The sequence below is a fragment of the Eupeodes corollae genome, chromosome 2 (genome assembly GCF_945859685.1).
Source record: "Eupeodes corollae chromosome 2, idEupCoro1.1, whole genome shotgun sequence".
Taxonomy (NCBI): domain Eukaryota; kingdom Metazoa; phylum Arthropoda; class Insecta; order Diptera; family Syrphidae; genus Eupeodes; species Eupeodes corollae.
The window spans coordinates 146,616,937-146,638,801 of record NC_079148.1 but is presented as its reverse complement, the minus strand read 5'-3'; the positions used below and the strand labels follow the sequence as shown (position 1 = coordinate 146,638,801).

At 31.3% G+C, this 21,865-nt stretch overlaps 1 protein-coding gene across 3 annotated transcripts in view; it reads right to left on the bottom strand.

Moving 5' to 3' along the window:
• LOC129947122 (mediator of RNA polymerase II transcription subunit 13) overlaps nucleotides 1-20,678 on the bottom strand; it is a 90,001-nt gene extending 69,323 nt beyond the window's left edge. Inside the window, exon 1 of one of the 3 annotated variants that reach the window (XM_056057561.1) lies at nucleotides 17,627-20,678. In XM_056057561.1, coding sequence (XP_055913536.1) covers nucleotides 17,627-17,695 — 69 coding nt within the window. In that variant the 5' untranslated portion in view covers nucleotides 17,696-20,678. The remainder of the gene's footprint in view (nucleotides 1-17,626) is intronic. The other 2 variants (XM_056057560.1, XM_056057562.1) reach the window with 2 other exon arrangements.
• Nucleotides 20,679-21,865: the final 1,187 nt, after the last annotated feature.

Below are 21,865 nucleotides of genomic sequence, written 5' to 3'. Positions count from 1 at the left end.
CTGTGTCCTTCTTTCTTAAAATCAAGAACTCGTAGCTTGAAGGCCTCTGTTGAGTGTTTGCCACGTCCCATACTAATTTAAATTGAAGAATCTATCAACAAATTTATATAAAAATTCTGAACTTTATCACTTACCTTTTAAAAAGTAAGAATATGCCAGAAAAATGTACTTAATTTGCAACGAAAACAATGTGTGACTTAGCTTGATTACACATCTGTACCATTTGACTTACATTTGGCTTTGTTTATAAAATTCTTTGTACATAATTGGTTTACCGTTACTTTACATTGTAAGTACATAGCAAAAAACATCCTGGGGTATTGGCATTGATAACTGCTCTTTCTGATAGAGCCCTGGAGAGAATTTTTAACATAACTGTGCTATGTATGTATGTGTATGTAAGTTCTGCTCAGACAAAGTAAGCATAAACTAGAAGCAAATTATTCTATTAATTTCAATGTGATTTACATCCAAACAGAGAAACTTTAAAAATATATATATATATAAATGCATTAAACTCATTTAGAGACAAAATAAAACAAAAAAAAAACTTAACTTAAAATGCAAACAACGAAATATAGTAGCATGACCTTAAATCCAAGTAGAACATTGGCGGTCAACCAGCCGCAACAATAATTACTTTATTTTTCTGTTGTTTTTCTGTTATTATTTAAATATATATGTACATATAGCGAATACCCTATCTACCACGGTTTTACTTATTTATTTTATGTAGAAATGTAAAAATGTATAAATGTAGCCGCTGCTGGTTTGGTTTAGTCTGGGTCTGGTCTTCCGCCACAAAAAATTAAAAAAAAAGCAACAAAATAAAAACAAAATATCGCCATTGTCGTCGTAGTCGCGTCGTGGCGCAGATACCACCTCTTCCCTGCTTTACCCTGACCGTCCTTTCCCTTAGGTAGGTAATATATAACCCAGAATTATTATCTGTCAAGTCACACAATACGCGAGCCACAAAAACATTCATGGTCAACCATCTTACCCAGAATGTAGGTAGGTAGGTAGTAGATATTCTCTTGACTCGAAAACACTCGGATGAGGTTAATTTCCGATTTCGAATTGTGTGCCTTATCTGGGAAAAAAAATAGTATAGAAACAAATAAACACAAAGTCGCGTCGACCGACGACTACGCCACGGCCGGCGATGACAGAAACAACGAAACATCGAAACATGGAGAAAAAGACGCGCCGATCCGTTGCTGTTGCTGTTTCTGTTTGCTGCTTTAGCTGTTCTTGACTTGACTTAAAGTAAATAGAACAAAATATAAAATAAAAGAAAACCCCAGCGAACACATGGCAAGCGGCGCGGCGGCAACGACGATGTTTTTGTGGTCGAGAGAACGAAACGAAACCAAAGGCGAGAATATCTCGGTTTTGCTTTGACGTTTAGTTCGGTTTGCTTTGGTTTTTGGATTTAAGCGCAAATAAAATAACAAAAATACACAAAATTGCACACAAGACACAATTGAATATTATTATGATGAACAAGCACCACTAAACTTGATTTCACCAGCCGCAATCGTAACGTAGGAAAGTATACAACGAGCGAAGCAAAGCAAAGACGACAACGCTACGTAACATAAAACAGAGCACATACAATACAGGTGTTAAAGAAGTATTTAAGTACGAGTAAGTCAGATATGAATTTTTTAGGTATGTTCCATTATTTATTTGATGGTTGTTGGCCGTGTTCATATGTGTGTAGGTTATTGTGGTGAATAGATTCTGCATAAATTTTTTTAGCACGAATTTGTGTGAACACGAACAAGAGATGTGATGATTAAGGGTTGAGGTAAATTTTTGTTTTAAAGGAATACGAGGAGAATACATTGACCTTGGTGACCCTTGATGATAATTTCAATTTGCTTTAAACATAAGTAAATAAGTAGAGATATGTACCTACCTACATATATGTATGTACGTTGTTTTGGTATTTTTAATTGAATTTTTTCGTTGTTGTTTTGTTTGACAGTTCAAGAACATTAGAAGAAAAGCTTTATTGGTTGTTCAAAAGGTTCTTAATATTTATTCTGTTTGAAGTTTAATATTTATTCTGATATTCTAATAGGTATGTAAGTACATACAGTGGTGGCCACACAATGCATAACTTTTTTAAAAGAAATTTCTTCAGGTTAAAAAGAAGTTTAATTTTAAAACATGAATAAGAGTACACATTAAAATAATTAATACAAGAATAAAGCCAGAAAATATCAAATATAAAATGCACCGCAAACCATTATTTGTGTGTATTTGTGGTCTAATTCTTTTTCTGAGGACGTCTAACGTACACTGTACCGCCTGACTGAAACAAATTAAACTTAGATTCATCACTCCAGAGTATTTTTTTTTTTCCAAAATTGTGAGGTTTTATTTAAGTGCAGTCTAGCGAAAGTCAATCGTACCTTAAGGTTTTTTTGACACATGTGGTTTTCTCCGTGCAACACGTCCGTTTAGACCATGTTCTAAGAGGCGACCGACGCGACGCCTTATAGTTCTAGCTGACAGTTCTCGGCCGATTTGGGGGGTAAAAATATATTTTATCTTACCAGAAGAAGATTGGCCTTGCTGATTCTGCATATAAGCCTGTCTTCTTATGGCGTCGTTTTTCGTTTAATTGGCTTTCTTTTAGGGGTTTCAAAACTTTCAGTTCTTTTAAATACTTGTATGGCTCCAAATACCATCTTTTTTGAACAGCTAAATCTTTAAGCTATGGAGTTTATTGACTCATTGTCATATTGGTAACACTGCACAATCAGCTTCTGGACTGCACGACTTATTTTTAACAATTTTTTCACTGTATTATAAATAATATTGTAAAAATAATGAAAATATAATGAAAACAATCAACTCACATCGATAAAAAAAATGATTTTAAAACAAATTCACTGATTCTAGTTGTCGTTTTAAATGAATTCCCGAAAACAACCACGTTTTGACAACTTCCCGCGTTCAGGAAAACACATGATTGGAACTCACATGTCATCCATTATCGACAAAGCCAAACACAGTGGTGCTTAAAAAAAAAAACTTATTGATGAAAATATTATGGTTTATAATATGGTTTTTAAATTAGTTCGGGTAGATTTTGGCGCCCCCTGACGGCCATTTGGTTTTAGTGACATCTGTCAAATCTTTTGTTTATTATTCAAGTTTATTATGGAAAGTTACACGATTGAACAGAACTTTCAAATGATAAAACTTAATTATCAAAATGAGTGTTCGTTAACACAAACGTTGCGCGCATTGCGCCCATTTTACGGCAGACGTTGTGGCCCTTCCCAGTCAACTCTTCAACGTTTGGTGGCCAAATTTGAGACGACCGGCTCTTCGCAGACATCAACTTGGCGAATTTTTCGGATCTTGGTACACCCGTTCAAGATACAACTGACCCAGGAGCACAGAATTCATGACCGAAGACAACGCCGTTTGAAAAACCCTATACAAGTGCCTTATTGAAAAACCCTATACAAGTGCCGTTAATTTAAGTGCAAAAATAACAAATTGCTTAAGTTGTTCCATTTGTGAAGAAACCTCAATCTGACAATACATTTTTTGGAGTAAGTCTTTTTGACAGCTGTCACTTGATTTATGCTCAGTTTGGTTTGCTATTTCATAAATGAATAGAATTACTTTTGAACAAAAATTTGCAAATCGTGCTTAAATAATGAATCTTTTTACGAAATCTTTTAAAATTATTAAAGAAAAGGGCATTATCTAGCGTCATGAGCTTTCGGCGGCTGCCACTTTTGCTCGAAATAATTGTTAACACATAATTGCAAAACCATATCATTACAATAAAGATAAATTCTTGAGAAATTTATACGAAAAATCTCTGACATCTCAGAAATATAAAATGGCGAAATGTTATACTCCATCTGTCAATTCAAATAGAAATTAGAAGAAGAGAATTACATGACACATTTAACTTCATCCTGCACTTGTCAAATAAATTTTATAAAACTACTAGGTCCGTCTATAAGGTCCGTTTGCTTACTTTCTTTTCTGTACTAAAATTCGTAAAAAGAGATATTTTTAAGAGTGGGGGTAAAATTCTCTCACAAAAATTAAAATCTGCAAAAAAGTAAGCGAACGGGAAAACATTTGACACTTTTCACAAATCAGTCCAAAGAAATTTCTTGGGCTAAAATTCGTAGGTTGCGGAAATATTTTAATCTCTTTTGAGTTCGCGAACAGGATTTAGTTAAATTTCGTAATTTTTCGTAAAATTAGACTGTTTTAGGAAAGTTCGTGAACGGACCTAATGTTTCTTAAATACATTTTACAATAATGTTTTAAAATCGAACAGATCACATCAATTCAACTGACAGCTAGAAACAGTTTTGTTGGTAAATCACTTCGAAAGTGTATGTACCGTAAACCGGGGTTACTTTGATCTAGCAGGGGTAACTTTGCACCATTGACGAAAAGAGTTTGTTTCTTGATTCACGTTCAGACATGTTACGTTTTCTGAATCGAAACCGTAGTGTACACACATACACATAAATAAGTATCTGCTACTATTTGCAAAATCTGTCATTTGTTGGTGAGAAACAGTAGATTCGATTGCAAACTGCAGAAACTACTTAAATGTGAGTTTTTTTTAGATTTGGTTCGTGGAAGGACGTCAATAGATTTTTGGACTGTCATGCCATATGTCTTGCGTTCAAACTCTGCCATCCAAGTTTTTTTTTCACGGGTACTGCCTCTTGCGAGGAATTGACAAATCTTCCAAGAGTAATTCTTGTCATGAAAAGTACTTTCTCAAATTAGTCGTTCGGAATCGGTTTGGAACTGTAGGCACTCTCCATTCCTGGCAACAACACTCGCACACAGGAACGTTGGAGAGTTGTAAGTCAAAATTTTGAAAGGATTGTTGCGCCACCTATTTTATTTACAAGTAAAATATTTGATTAATTTATGAATAAAACAAAATAAAATTTGTATCCATTTTTGCGGTTACTTTGTTCTCAGGGCAAAATAATAAAATTTTAGGGAAAATTCTGGTTCTCATTACAAACAAGAGGGTAATGTAAATAACAACCAAATAACTACTATACAATAAAAGAACCAATGATTTTTGATAATGACTCTTGCCACGATATAAATTATTACAATATTGTTAAAGAAGGACGAAGATGAATAATCGATAGTAATGAAGTCGTTTTTGGAAAAAAATGTCCCGAGAGTTTGAGTAAGTTTGATGCTTTAGCCTTGACAAAATTGTTGCATTCAATAAAAAAAATTAACAATTAGTTTGAGTCAGAAAAATCATATACTGGCCACTTTAGAGGGATGAGTCGAAAACACAATTAAAAAGACACCTGTGATTAATTTCTTGTTTTTTTTTATTGTTTCGCTTTTTTTAAACTGAATAGGTAACACAATAGTTGTAGTTTTAATTATATTCAAATAAAATAAATTTCTGAATTTTGTACATTCCATTTTAGTTTCAACGTTTAAAAAATTGATTTTTATTTAATCACAAAAATAAATAAACAAATAGGCAAAAAAAAATAACTAGTTTGCTTTCTCAATTTCTGACACTTAAAATCAAAATCTTTTAAATAAAATAAAAAGCATGTTTTTCTAATTTTAGTTTCTCTTAAGCTACAAAATATTCCATAGGTATTCAAGTACAATACTGTGTTATTTATAAGCATATACATATTTCGCCAATTTCAATAAATACATAAAACTGTCATACTTTCATCTCTATAGAAAATACACAATTTTCAAAAACTTTAAAGGTGAGAAAATGTATACAATGTGCTAAACATTTCCTTCCTTTACACCAAATCTATAACACATTTCAAATCAACTCTAGTCGTCTTCCGGATATCCACTACCATAACAAACTTGACATTCATCTGCTGACACAAATCAATCAGCATTGCCATTTATGCGTTTTAAATTGATGACAATTCTATAATGAATTACGACAGCTATATTACACTTCAATTCTGACATTTCATTTGGTAATCATCATTATTACATACCTATGTAGGTACCTATCTCAAACAATGACATTTCAAAATCATATGTACATATGTATGTATGTCTAAATGCCTACAATGCAATATATTGCGTTCTGCATTACTAATCGGCTTCATGTCTATACAAAGGAAAATATAGGTAGGTTCAGGAAAACGAAAACAAAACAAAAACGCAATCACAATCTCGATTGCACTTGATTTAAAACGCACGGAAAATATTATTATCTACGCATAAAAGATGAGTATCTACAAATTTATTCGCAACAAAAAAAAAACTTTCATATCATTACCCAATCGAATACTAATAAAACAAACAAACAAACAAGCAACAACAAAACAAAAGTTGGTACAAAAGCCACCATCACCGATTCGATGATATGATGAACATTTTGTGACGTTTTCTTATCTCTTAATGTAATGTAGGTACATGAAACAAAAAAAGAAAAGAACAACAATTTAATGCAACTTCTCCAAGTTGGCCATTGTAATGTAAGGAAAGGAGCAGCAGCATCATCATCATCAACAAAATGAAAAATTAAACACAAAAAAGACAACAACAATGAAAAACAAAAACAACATTATTTTGAAGGCAGCACTGAAGCAGCAGCTTGACGTGTCTTTCTCCTCCTTGGTCGTTTTCGTTTGCTGTTGCTACTATTGTTTGTTTCATTGCAAGAAGCAAGAGCATGATGAATATATGATCATATTGCAATGCAATGAAGAAAAACTTGAAATGCAACAAAACGATATGAGAGTTGAGTAGAGAAGAGAAGAGAAAAACAAAATTTCCACTTCGTTTACTTTGATTTCTTTTCCTATGCATTGCAGGCTCAATGTTTTTTTTTTTTTGTATTTTTTGGTAGCGATGATGGGAGCTTTTTTGGTTTCTTCTTTTCTTCTAGCTCTTGCTTGCTCCTTTTGACGTTTACCTAGGACCCTATCCCTATCTTCTTACTCTGCCTAGAGCAAGAGCACCAAGAGATACTTACGTTACGTAGGTACCTACAATCTACATGGGTAAAAACAGAAAACGAATTTTCTTTGTTTTGGCCGGCAGTGAGGTGTTTATTTCGTTATTTACGTATTTCCTCTTTCGTTTTTGTGTTGTTTATACTCGCTCCGAGTCGGAACGAACGAAATTCCGCAAATTTGTTAAAAAATATTTTATAAACCTAGATTAAGGAAGGGAAGGGGGAGGGAATACAAATTGTAGAAATTAACAGAGAGAGAAAGAGATGCAAGCTTTAAAGAAAACGGAAACCTAATGACAACGACCTCATCTCATAATCTTCATTATAATTATATCTATACGTATATAAAGGATAGGTACCTACCTACATACCTTCCTATATTTATGTATGTATGTAATGTATGTATTTGATGTACCTATGATGTATAAAACAAAAACAAAAGAAAAAAGATTTATATGCACATATCACAGCAGCGCCCTCCTGTTATGGTTAGGCTTTTCAACTTTTGCCATGCGTCGTCAGTTCACGTTGAATGTTGAAAGCAACAAAAATGAAAAAAAAAACAACAAAAACGAAAAATAAAAAAGAAAATAATAATATAAGAAACAAGTGGCAAGCGAAATAATGTAGATATTATACATGATGTGAATATGATAGAGAAAAGAAAAATATTAAAAAATATAATTTATACCTACATAGGTAAAGTGTATGAGGAAAATATATAAAGCAAAGCACTTGTTCGCTATATTTTTTCAGGTGGAATATTTTTATCGAATCTGTTCTGTAGTGCAAGTCAGCAAACCTTAAGAGATGTACCGATGCTGCTGAAGGCGCTTTTTTTTGGGGGGAGGGGAGGGAGGAGGGGTGTAATGTTGCATATCTTTTTGTAAGTATCTCCTCATGAATAGTTAGGTAGGCATGTACCTATTCTTAATTTATATATGTACCTATATATTTTAAAATATGAATTGACAACAAACAAAAGTGTTTTATAAAATAAATTCCATAAGAATAACGCATCCAACCGAAAGAAAGGTTATTTTTAACGTTAGAAATTGAAAAGAGAAAGAGAGTGTGTTTTCATACATTTGCACACTTAGTTCCCATTTGACACTTCTAGCAATGACACTTTAGTGAACTAGGTACTAATGCCAAGTTTGCACTTGTCATTGAAAAATTTTGACAAGACAAAAAGAAATGAAAAAAAAAATAGTTTGGGATGATAAAAAAATAGTTTGGGAAGTAACCCACAATGATAACTTCACATCAGTAGATTTTTTTTTAAACTTCAATAATATTTTTTGAGAGATAGAAAAACATTCAAAGGTATCTTTCTTTGTACTTGAGTCGAAAACCATTTCTTATCATTTCTTTTTTTCTTTTGGTTTTAGTGTTTTGTAAAAAAAAGCTGTCAATTGAAGTTTACTTAAAAAATAACTAAAAGTAAGTCTCAATATTTTGCACAATTATACAATAAGTTTAATTTCAATATCTGTTTTTGTTCCCATTTTAAGGCGAAAATCAATTTGTATCAATTTCATGCATCATTTTTTGAAAGTTATTATTTCTTATAAGAAAATACCAAGAATGAAATAATGTTGAAGACAATTCCTTCAACTATTGTCAAAATATTCGAATCGAACATAAGTTTTTAAAAAAAATCTTTTGTTAATTTCAATAAATATTAAAAACAATAATTTTTAATTGTTGAAAAGGTATTGGAGTTAAAAATAAATGTTTGCCAAGTTTTAGTAGGGTTTTTTAGTTTTTTTATTTGTTTGTAAAAAACAGTTACTTTGATGGTTCTTAAATTTTTAGAGGATGCCAAAAACGTCGCATGAAATTTTCTGGACGTAGGTAATATCATTTTTTGTTGCGAAAATATTCGAGATGACACATATTTTTGTTTTGTTTAGTTTTGATGATGAAAAAACAAGGTATCCCGAACGTTCGAACACACTCAGAAACCTTTCTAAAAATCTTTGATTTTGATTCTGGGGGCCTTAAAACGTCAATAAATTTCAACATTTTTAAATCGACAAACCGGAATGTTTACAATAACTTTAAATACAATAAAAACAGAACATTAACGCACAAATAAAGACCCTGTTTAGAATAAGCTCTGTTTGTTTAAGTTTAAAATTCCCAAACTTTAAAAAAAATTTTATGAAATTTGACATAAGTTATTTGTGTTTTTTTCTTGAAATGATAGTGATTTATTAACAACTATTTTCTTGTTTAAAACTTCGTATAATCAATGTTTATGAAAACGCATTTGAACTAAAGACATTGAAGTCAAAATTCGATTTTTGTATTGGTTAATTCCGTCAAGAGTGACGTTTTTACACATTGGACTTCAGAAAACTGCTTTACCGAAAATAAAGTTTAACATACCTTGACACAATTTTATTAAAGCAATTGCGCCCCAAATTATTTAAGAACATCATTGGTCTGTTATTTTTATTAAAATTATTAAGAATTGTTAATTTGTTCATTCAAAATTGATTCGTTTTTATATCTCTGTGAACATATTTCATACTGTCAAAATCAATATTGTCTTTTTTATCTGTTCGGTGTATTCAGAGCTTTAAAAATTCATGAATTTTTTGTTTTCATTCAGAAAATGGCTGTGTCCACAGTGCTATTCTAAAGTAGTTGATAAAGAAATTAGTCATTATTTTACTTTTACATACAAAGATCACAAATTTGGGAAATACTATTGATTTGATTTGATCTTTGCAATAGCAGTACAAACTTAACAATTAGAGATCCGATCTAAACTTATTGTTGAAGTGTCAAATAGTAACGATTTGTAATAATCCACAACTAAGAGATGAGTTGAAATTGTTGAACTTTCAGTTGCTTTTTTAGCTTTTCTATCGATTTTTCTTCGTTTTGTTACTTAAAAAAATTAAGGCTTTCGTCACTTTGTGATTTTAAGCTGTAAAAACAATTATTTAATTTATATATTCAGGTAGTTGACAGATCAAAAAGGTTTGTTTCTAAATACTAACAAATTCCAACAAATAGAAAAAAACGACATTTGGAAATGTTGTTACTTGACATAACAAAAATAGTTAATTGAAAAAGACAACAGACCAAATGTCAAATGACGTTTTAGAAAACCGCCATACTTCCCTACAAGGGCTAGTTTAATTTCCATTGGCTTCGTTTAGTGCTCTGTCGCCAGATACAAACAAAAGAACAACTAAAATTTTTTATTTTTAAACAGGTTAATAAGAAATTATGAGAATAATCCAACTGACGACATTTTTATGAAGGTCAAGTTCGCTAATTATAAGTGATATTTATAAAAAGTTAAATCAAAGTCTAAATATAACTGACAAACAATTCTTTTTCTATTACATGTACGCCTATTTTCTCCGTTTTATGAAAGTTTAGCTTGACATTAACATTTCTATGCGCGCATGTATTCATAGGTAAATGTCAAAAGTGTGAAATGACATTTCTCCCAGTAGAAGAATATGCTTACTTCTTATTATACATATATACATACATATATACATTATGTATGTATATCTTTAAAACAAAAGAAACTATGATATGACCCATGTACAATATGTAACTTTATACATATCATATTCATATAGAAATTTTAGTACATAGATAATACATACGTATGTACGTAGGTAAAAATATCATAGAAAGTACATTATTTTATTAGATTTTTCCTTTATTAACAAAGCACAAGAAAACCCTACCTACCTATAAAAAGTTTTCAAACAGAAATGAGAAAAATCGAATCTAAGAAAAGAAAAAATACAAAAATAAAGATGGAAAGAAAAAAATGCTAAAAACGTAGCAGAGACATAAATAGAAATAATATTTGTTCATTGTACATCAACATCACCTCCGTTCTCTCTCATTTAATGTACCGACATACCTCCGATGCTTATGAAATGAAAACAAAACAAAATAAAATAAAATGCAAAATATCAACCCCAGCTAAGAAAAACAAAACGAAAAAGAAAAAATGAAAACAAAATCCCACCTATGGATATGACTATGAGTGAGTGTAGGGATGTACTCTAAGTTATGTAGATCAAATCAGAATGCGTATGGCATACATACAAAAGATAATGAGGTACATTTTAGTGTAATCAGTGCCTAAGTTTTTACATTAGTAAACTTCATTTTAACATATTAACTGTCATCCCAAAATATCATCCAGAATAAAACAAACAGTTCAACTTGAAATGTCAAACAAACCTAGGTACGCAATATCTAACCGACAACCCTTATTCATGGAAATTATAGGTAGTTTTGTTTTTGCTCGGTTCTTTTATTTTTCAAAAATATAAGTTCTAGTAATAAAGCGCAAAAGCATTGAAAATATACAACCGCTTCACCCTCACTTGCTTTGGGAAATTTCCACCAGAAAATTCCAATGTCAAAAAATATGGTTATACTTACATATGTACTGTATTATAGAGGTATATCCATACCCCCACCTTAATCAAGTAAGAGGGAACAATCTAAATAAATTAGCAAAATTAAGTAATCAATAAGTTGTAAGTACCTATACTTAGATAAGTAGTAGGTACAAAATATCTATCTAAGTTCGTATACCTATTCCTACCTATTTTTTTGTTATCAGTAAGAATACAAAATACAAAATACCAACCTACGTGAAACATTTAAAATCAAGATAACACAGTTTCCGTGTTCAAATGACGTTTTCATTGAATCAAACGTCACACACAAATATATCTATTGACAGTGGCAACACTGTTTTGTAAATTCCCCTCTATTTGAATTTTAGTGAGTTGAATAAATCTATAGGTATGGTAGGTATTAGTATAGTACTTATGATATCTGTACATTGTTGAGGATTCAAGAGAGCGAAGCGTGTAAAAGAGCGAGAAGGAAAAATAAAGTGATGATGAGATGACTCTGCTGTATAAAATCTAAATACCTATCTAGTACACAAATACACACTCACCAAATTTTGAATGTTTATTTTTTTTCAAGTTTTTGAAGATAACGTTATCAGTGTATTTATTTATTTTTTTAATATTTCTCAAATTAATATTTAATTACGTCAGGTCAGTCGTTTAGTTTTGATACCTTTTTGGTTGTATGTTTTGTTTTTGTTTATTTACATACGTACAATGTTAGGTGCCTAAATACGTTCGTATGTACCTACCTATAGTTAGGTACATTAATTTCATTACCGCGAAGACGTATCTTATCTCAAACTGATAGGCAGGAACATTAGGTATTTACCACCGTAGGTGGTTACTGCTTTAGTAGGTATCAATAACTTGATAACTTAATTTAGGTTTTTTTTTGACAGGGGACTTTTTTTTTTAAGCATAAGGGGATATTTTATGGAATGTCATAAGTAAAGCAGAAGCCGATAAAAGGGAACTAAGTAGTAGGTATATGGTAATTTAAAGGTACTTTCGTAAATATTTACTATTTATTTTCCATGGGTAAAATAAATCAATTTATTCTGTTTTTTTATTCAAGTGGCAAAATAAATTGATCTACAGTGGACGTCCAATATAACGAATGCCCGATATAGCGAATTTGCGATATAACGAACGCTTTTGAAATTTACATTAACATCTCTAAATAACGAACGATGATAAAAATTTGCTATCCGATATAACGAACGCGTATATATATATTGGCTTAAAATGATTTTTTTTCTTGCCATTGTGATCTGTGCATATATTTTTATGTCAACACATAAGATTATTCTCCTACATATGTATGTGTGTGCGCCAAAGGTTCAAAACTATAACAAGCTTTCTGTTTTTCGTTTAGTCTTCGCATCGCCTACTAAGACATTTTTGTTAGAATTCTTATTTTTTGGTTTGGCTATCGCTATGCAATTTTCAATTTTATGTACGGTCATACACACACATATTCAATGACACGACGGCAAGATAATGTTAGCAGTTAAATAGTGTTTTTTTGTTTAAAGTCTCGTCTGGTTGAAACGCTCCGTAATAATTTTGTAGATTTAGTTTTGTGTACAAAATATTAAAATGAATACAAAATCTCAACGTACTCGGCTTTCATTAAAGGACAAAGTCAAAATTATTGATGAGTGCAACAAAGGCGTTTCACTTAAGGAAATTTCAATAAAATTCCGTGTGCCAAAATTATTAATAAATCAACCACTTACTTAAATTTTTTTGAATGGAAAAGTCGATCGATATAACGAACGCTCTCGATATAGAGAATGACCTCGAACATTATATCATTCGTTATACTGGACGTCCACTGTATTTTGGATTTAAGATTAGTTCTGCAAATCTGGACCTTTTAGCAAACTACACCTCTTTGCACCAACACTAATACAATTTTTAAAAAGCGTTTAGTTGATAATTTCAAAGCTTCTTTTAAATTTGTTAAAAAAAAAACTGTGTCCATTTTGTCATGAAGAAGTCTTAAAATATGTACAGACGGTTGTGATCTGACAGGAGCTGTCAATAACCTGACAATTGAAATAACCTTCTAGTTTCAAATTGTTTGTATACACGTTAGGTAAATGTGGGCCTTAAAATATCATATAAAGATGTTTTGCCGATTCTCTAGGAGATAACAATTTTGACAGTTTGTGTTATATTTTCCAACAATATTGGGTCACAGTTTCAAATTTCTGTCTGGGGATGACATTTCTGTCAATATTATCACACAAAATTAAAAGTTCACACTCTTGAAAGACATTTGGGACAAATTTGTTTGATGACAGATGAGACAGTCATCCTATCAATCATTTTTTTTATGATTATCTAACACTTAAAGGGTTTCCATACCTTTAATACGCCCGACACAGTGTGAAAATTAATAAAAAAAGAGGCAGGTTAGAAAGGAGCCGTCGGAGAAGACAGTGGTATTCCAATTAAATATATTAGTACTTCACAGTATGGCAAAAGTTCAGATCAAGGGAAAATTAAAAGATACACTTCTAGAAGCGCGAATATTATTAAGGTTAAGCTGTCAAAATGACATTAAAAAAGGTCGACATAAGCACCATCACACGGATGTTCGAGTAACATATGTAAATGAATGAATGATTTTATTCTCATCTATCATTTTAAAATCCAATCCAAGAGGTTTAAATGAGTTATATGGAACACAAGAGCCCAGAGATGGATTTAGCCTAAAATAGCAATTTCTTCAAATAAAACTAAAAAAATTATCATACTTTTACATAGATAAATTCAATCCTGTTCTTATGTGCCAACTTTAATTAGGCGCATTGAATAAAAAGAAAGTAAACTAAAAAGAAAGCTGACGCGTTAGCCCGACCGGTCTATGATTCTTAAATTTCCCCTTGGTGTAAACCAATCAATCAACTCCTACGTAGTATATTTACACATAGAGATTTCAGCCTTAAACAGGCACTTTAAATCATAATTGAACGGTCCTAAGATTCTTGCATATTTATGTAAATCTTATCTAAAAAATAACAATCAAAATCAATGTTATTAAAAAAACTTTAAATAACGTACATGTGTAAACCTACCTAAAGGTCCGTACCTACTAACTCAAGTAATATTTTTTTTATCCATAAACCAAAATAAAAAATATTTGCCGATGACACAAAAACGGAAATAAAATAGCAAATTGTTTAGAAGAAAAGCTTCAGCAAAAATAAAAATAAAATTGTTTTTATTTACTGACCCACTTTAGCAAACGTCATTGACCAAATATTATTATATTTTTTGACAGGTGGCTGCTGGCTAAGTAGGTAAGTACAAAACAAAACAAAAAACAACAATACCCAATTCAAAATATGATGTAACACTTAAAATACAATCTATATAAAACCTCTTAGCCAAAATAGCCAAACAAAAGAATGATGATTTTTTAGAAAACAACACATCAATTCTGTTTCTGTTTCGAGGCAAAATAGAGAAACAGAAGAATGAAAAAAAAAAAACAGGCTTTTGAAGCTAGGTACATAGATAGGTAGGTAGAACTAGCAAGTAAGGTGAATAACAGGAACTTTCCACCGGACATAATGAATTCGTCGGCATTTTCTTGTCTTGTCTGGGGTAGGCCGTGTGGCGGCGACGCAACGCAACGACAACGTAACTCGGTACAACACACAAACAACAACAACCAAAAAAACACTCATTTTTATACCTCTATACATGGTTTTACTCTTCTTCGTTCTTCTTTGGGGTTTCTTTTTTGTTTTTCTTTGAATTTTTCTTATAACAATCTAAAATTCGCATACACCAATATTAAGCAGCTGGATATGCTACCAATACCAACAATGACGACATCATCAACATCATCATCATCATATCACCAACCAAACTTTGTTTGTTGGTTTAATACACAGGGTTGCCATGTATTCTGAGCCCAAAATCAAAACCAATTTCACCTTACAATTTATTTGTAATCAAAAGAAACCAATCCGTAAGTAAAATACAAAATTTGTGTTTATAAAAATAGATAAGGTATCAATATTAACACAACTCTAACGGTTTTAGCTGTCAAAAAGCAGTCTATAATTGTGATATTATTATGGGAAATATGGTAATGCTTGCTCAATCTCGTAGTCTTCATGATGTTGACATTGGTAAATCTCTTGCTTAAATAACCATTTCAAATGGGGATGAAAACGATTGTTTTGACTTATTATACGCAAAGCTGTTGTAGGAAACGATTATGTGATTAATCGATTTTTTGGTTTTTGTTTGAAGAGTTCATGGAAGAAAAATGTCGTTCCACCATAGCGTTGCCAACGTTAACATTTTAATTTAAAAATTGGGCTACTTATAGCTAAATTCTTTGATATGTCATACTAAATTTACTATATAAGTAAATTTCGAAAAAAGATCGAATTTTTGATAAACTATTGAGCTACATTTACAGTGCAATTATAAGTTGTCAAATAAATTTTTGTAAAGTGCTAGAGCTACTTTTATAGCCCAAATATAATCTAGCTGTTATATAAATGTTTGCTAGACAATTTTGTAAAAAAAAACCGATTTCCCGAAAGAATAGCTAAATATGGCAAGCCTGTGTTCGTACACATAACGCAATTCTCTTTTTTGTGGTGTGAATCAATATTATTTTGTTATACCTAACTATGTTTGTATATGTACTCTACCGTAGTGCTACATATTTCATCTATTCAAGTTCCTACATGATTGTAAGCAAGTAAAAAGAGTAGGCAGCACTGGTTTATGATATTCATAATAAAAAATAACAACAGTCACTAGCGTTGCCAAAGGGGATTTATTGAGTTTTGTACATTTCTTTGACATTTGTCATTGTTTTCATTCAATGGCCATTAAAATAATCAATCTAAGTCTTAAGTACCTATGACACTTTCTTTCTACTCTTTGTTGATGGCGATTTGGCATTCAAAATTGCTTTACGGCCTTGAAGTCCATCAAAATTGGGGTCTTGGATCCTTGGTCCTAGAACTCTTATTTGGATTTATTCTATTCATCTGTTAGCAAGTGAGGAAACCAAATTTTGATTGGTGTCCATGTTCGTTTTTCAAGTGAAATTTGGTTTAGAATGTCAAATTGTTGCAAAATACGCTACTTTTCACCTCAATTCTCTATGCTGATTTCTTCTTAACTTACAACTCTCAATAAAAAACAAATACCTAAATGTTAAACTATGACACACAAATATGTAAATCTAATACATTTTTATGACACTACTTTTTTGGTTTATTATTTCGATTTTTCGAACTAGATCTTAAATCATGCTGATTTCAACCCTCACATTATTTGACCTAGAACTAAATAGGTATAAAAGTGGTTGATAAATATATTAATTGTTATATTATAATCACTTTTTTGTTGTATTTTGCATCAGCGTAATAAAATGAAAGTGGAATCAAAACGAAAAAAGGAGTAACTCCGAAATTTGACAGTTTCCTGGTCTAAAGGGAGAATTAGAAAATATTGATTTAGGGCAAGTACCTACCTAGATAAGTTACAAAAACTATATTAACACCGCTTTATACAAAATTCAAATTGACACAAGAAATGTCAAATTTTTTGAAATGTGGGTTTGCATGTATGTATATGGAAATTATAGTTGGAATTAAGATTATAAGAACTTAGATAGGAAATGAAAATTCACCATTTTTCTTTCTATGAAAGGTGTAATCTATTTAAAAGGACAATAAATAAAGTTTTCACAACAACTTTAAGTATCCAACTATTGAAAACAAATTTAACTAACGGCTCCTTCACACGAACTGTCAATATAATTTTTCCTAAAATAACAAAACGTCAGGACATCCTCACAACTTATTTCGATCATACCATGGTCATTCATATCTTAAGTTAGAAAATGGTCTACCTAGGAATACGTTCTTATATCTAATCCATGAAGAAATTATGTTCTGGTGAAGATGGGCCATCATGGGGAGGTATGGATTTTCAGGTTACATACAATAGATATAAAAATTAAAAATGTATGCGAGAGGTTTTTTTTCTATATTTCTTCGTGAGTAAGTATTTTATGTAGGTACAAGTGGTATAGTGGTATTAGTGCAAAATATTGTTGGGACTCTGATATACCGACTTATACCGACGATAAAACGACGGACGGACAGACGAACAATATTGAGAAGAAGTAGAAAAAAAATGGGGGATACAAAAATTAAATTCTCTATATATTTACCAAGGCAAAGAAGTTTGTATGGCAATCCTCCAAACTTGCGCCGTTAGTCTGGTGATTTTGATGCGTCATAGTTGGTATAATTCACACCTCATTTTCATTTTCGAGTGAATTTTATTCTTTTTAATTCATTTATTTTTTCATTTGCACCCCGATAACACTTGATCTTTAAATTTTTATTTTATTTTTCTATTTTTTTTTGAATATACCAAAGCTTTTTTTTTTCTTAAATATAAATTCGGGTACAATTTTATTTTCTTTCTTTTAACACATCATATTGCGGGTAAGAAAAAAAAAACACACCACACAAATATAAAGCCAATAACACACTTTATATTCAAGTTGAAAAAATAAAATAAATATTCACCACGACTTTATAGACACAAATTTTCAACAATTCACTTTGGTATTGAAAAACACACAAACAACACCCCTTGCAGAGGATTCGATTTCGATTCTTCTTTATATTTTTTTTTCTTTCTTTCTTTGATTCTTCCTTTGTACACTTCTTTTTGTTGTATTTTTGTATTGTATTATACCGCCGACGACAATGAACGACACGAGTAAAATATAAGATTATCTATATATGCATAAAAAGCAGCAAGTGAGTTTGATGGCACACTCAACTCACACTAGACAAAAGAGGACTCGCAATACTCGGACTCCGCTGCCGATTCAGATTCAAGATTCAAAAGGAGAAAAATTATGAACACTGAATTTGTTTTTTTTTTGATTCCCCTCTTTGGATTGGATCGCAGTAAGGAGAAGAAAGAGGGAGACGAGATGAGGTGAGATAAAATAACGAAGAAGAAACAACTAGTGCACACGCACTCTTCTTGTTTTCAAGCGACGGCAACGACGACGACAATGGAGACGGAGACGGCGATCAAACCGATGAAACAACGTATATCCACTTTTATGTATCTTTTCTTTTTGCGTGTGTTGTATTCTTAAATGTGTTGGTTTTGATTTTTATACATTGGCAATGGCACTTCTCTCACTTTGTAGAATTTCAATATAATAAAAATATCCATAAATTCAATTAAAAAATCATCAGTTTTCTTTATGGTGAATAAAATATGTAGCTTTAGATGTCAAAAAAGGGCTTTCTCACCACACTCTGTAACACACAATTCACCACTTTACTGCAATAATAGTTTAGTTTTATTATAAGTTTATATCTATCTCGTTTTATAGTGTATATTATATGACATAGGGTCGACTTTGGGTTTGGGTGTAGTATACATGTAATATATATTTTTGCATTCACTTTTTATCCGATAAATGAATAATTTTTTGAATTCTTGTTATAAAAAATCTTCGATCTGTGGTAGGTAGAAGTAGGTACCTTCTCACTTTTTCTTATTTCTGGGAGCGAAGGAAAAAGAAAAAAACTGGCTTGTTTTTTTCCTTTGCTATTTCACTTTACACTTCTCCTCTTCTTTTCTTTTCTTTGTACACACACACACACACGCAAACTCATCAATATACACACACACGAACGCAATTTATATTCTTTTTTACACGAAATGATGAAAAATAACGCAAAAGAAAATTATGTGGGTTGCTTCGTCTCAATCCGAGTTGAATTTTTTCTTAATATTAAACTTTTTTTTTACTGTAAGATGCGTTATTTTCTTAACTTTTCTTTAACGTTTTAAATAAAGGCTCCTGCTTTGGGTTGTGCAATTTTAAAATTAATTTAACTATTCACCACACAATTTTAAGTTAAAATACCACACACAAGATTGATTTGATTTTTTGTTGTTGTTGGTTTATAATGTGCGTTAGAGAAAACTGACTCAAATTCTATTTGAAAGGAATTTCAATTCTGCCTGAAGTTGGTAGGTATATGGTATAATAAGAGTAGTGTAGTCCGACGATTAAACATCGACACGACGACGTTTGCGAGCGACTGTGGTGAGTGGTGATGAAAATGGCGACAATTGAAGATTTTTCTTTGAACCAAACACACACACACTCACATTCCTTATGTATACTTTAAAGTAGGATTGGTGAGCTTGATAATGTGTGTGCACTTTTTTATTTATTTCTATTTCACTGTCACTAGCCGTGTTTACACAGCGATTTTTTAAAGTTGTATTCAAAAATATCTCTCCACCATAAACATGCTGTCTCTCTTTTACACGTGCAATTTAAAGTTGCTTTCTTGATTACACTTTACCGAGGAGAAGAGAGTGAAATTTTGTGTTCAATATTCTCTTTTGATAGTTGGGGTTTTTATAAATTTTATATGCTTTTTTGTTCAAAAAAAAGTTCATTAGAAAGTTTGTTCATTTTTCTTTTTCAACAATTTACCATTATCAATATCACAAAAATATTTAATGATTTTGCAAATTTTTACACGATTTTCATGTTATCCTTGGGTAGTGTATTTTAGTTTTATCGGCGATGTTATTTCTGATTCACTCACGCTTTAAACATATACAGTATTGCTTATATATTTTAATCCACAATAAAATAAAAACTAAAACACTGAACTTAAAATTTTAAAATTGTTGTTTTTTTTTGTTGTATTTCTTTCCAAACAGCTTTTGTAAATATATTTGTTGTTACTTTTCTTTTAAGATTTAAATTTAAAAAAAAATTCGAATTCATACAAAAATGTTGGTTCTAGCAAATATATAATTTCGCATTATTGGGAGAAATCTTATTTTTTATTAAAGACTATTTCGCTTTGAATTCAACATCGACGACGGGTACGGGATTAGCCGCGATGAACCCAAAACTGTTATTCGATTGATTCGAAATAATAAGTGTGGATGTGTCAGTGTCGGTTCGGTTCGGGTTGTTCGTTCGGTTATAGCTTTCTCTTTCTGGTGTTTAAGAAGTTCCTTTTCTCTCACAAACATTGGAAATGAAAATGACATTACTTCTTTCTGTGAGGAACTGAGAGTTGAGCACTTTGCCTGTGCTTACACTACGAATACGAAGACGAATATTGGTTAATATAAGAATTTTACTTGTTCACTTATTTAGTGAGTGACCGTTTTGAAAAATGATTCATTTAAAAACAAAAAAAATGTACCTACCTATGTAAACCCATGATTTGTAAATTCAATAACATTTAGACAATGTTTATTATAAATAAACTTTTTCCTAGGTAAAATAATTAATAGTTTTATGTCTTGTAGTATTTGGTTTTAGTGTCTTTTCTTGAAATCTTTATTTATTTTTATGAACAGTTTGTACCTGTCAAACATTAAACTGACAAAGAAAGCTATTAGTTGGTGTTCACATTGTGCTATTTGACAGTTGAATATATTTTTTCTAACTCGTAGATTTTTAAAAATAATAAAACGTTAAAAGGCGTGTTATCAACAGTTTGTCAAACTTTTGTTAGAAACTATCTTATAACGCGCAGTGATTAAAACTAAACCATTTTTGTATACACGTAATTTGAAGAATGTAGAAAACGTACCTACAGTTTTTACGCCAAATCTGAACAGATAATTTGAGAATAACTTTCCATAACAAGAATTCTTTGACGTTAGGCAGAGATGAATTTCGTCAGGATCTGGTCAAGTTATGAGAGGAATGTAGGAAACCTACAGTTCTTATGTCAAATTTTAACGGGCAAGAATTCTTTGATGTTAGACTAAAATTACTTAAATCAGAAACAGGTCACACATACCCAATAAACTTAAGGAGTTCATATCAAAATGAATATGAATTTGTCTGTCCTATTGTCTAAAGAATAAGTATGAGAATTAATACGATTTTCAGCAGTTATTCTAGACTCAAGTTGTTAGTATTAACCGAAAGAGAAAAAAAAAGGACCTTACACCAAATAAAAATTAGTAGGGCTTGAATATTACAACAAAAACAAGATTGTGCTACCACTATGCTGGAATTATCAGATTTCCTTATTTGTAGTACTAAGTCTTTGGCCAACCATATTAAATGAAAAACTTTTTACCGTCGGCATGATGGTTAGTGCGATTGACTGTCATGCGTGAGGTCTTGGGTTCGATCCCTACCTATGCCACCCAAAGTTTTTTTCACGGGTACTACCTCTGGCGAGGAATTGACAAATTCTCCACGAGTAATTCTTGTCATGAAAAGTGCTTTCTTAAATTTGCCGTTCGGATTCGGCTTAAAACTGTAGGTCCCTTCCATCCCTGACAACAGTACTCGCATACAGGAATGGTTGAGAGTTGTCAGTCACTAGGCCCTAATTCTCAAACGGACTGTTGCGCCACCCAATTTATTTGTATTTAT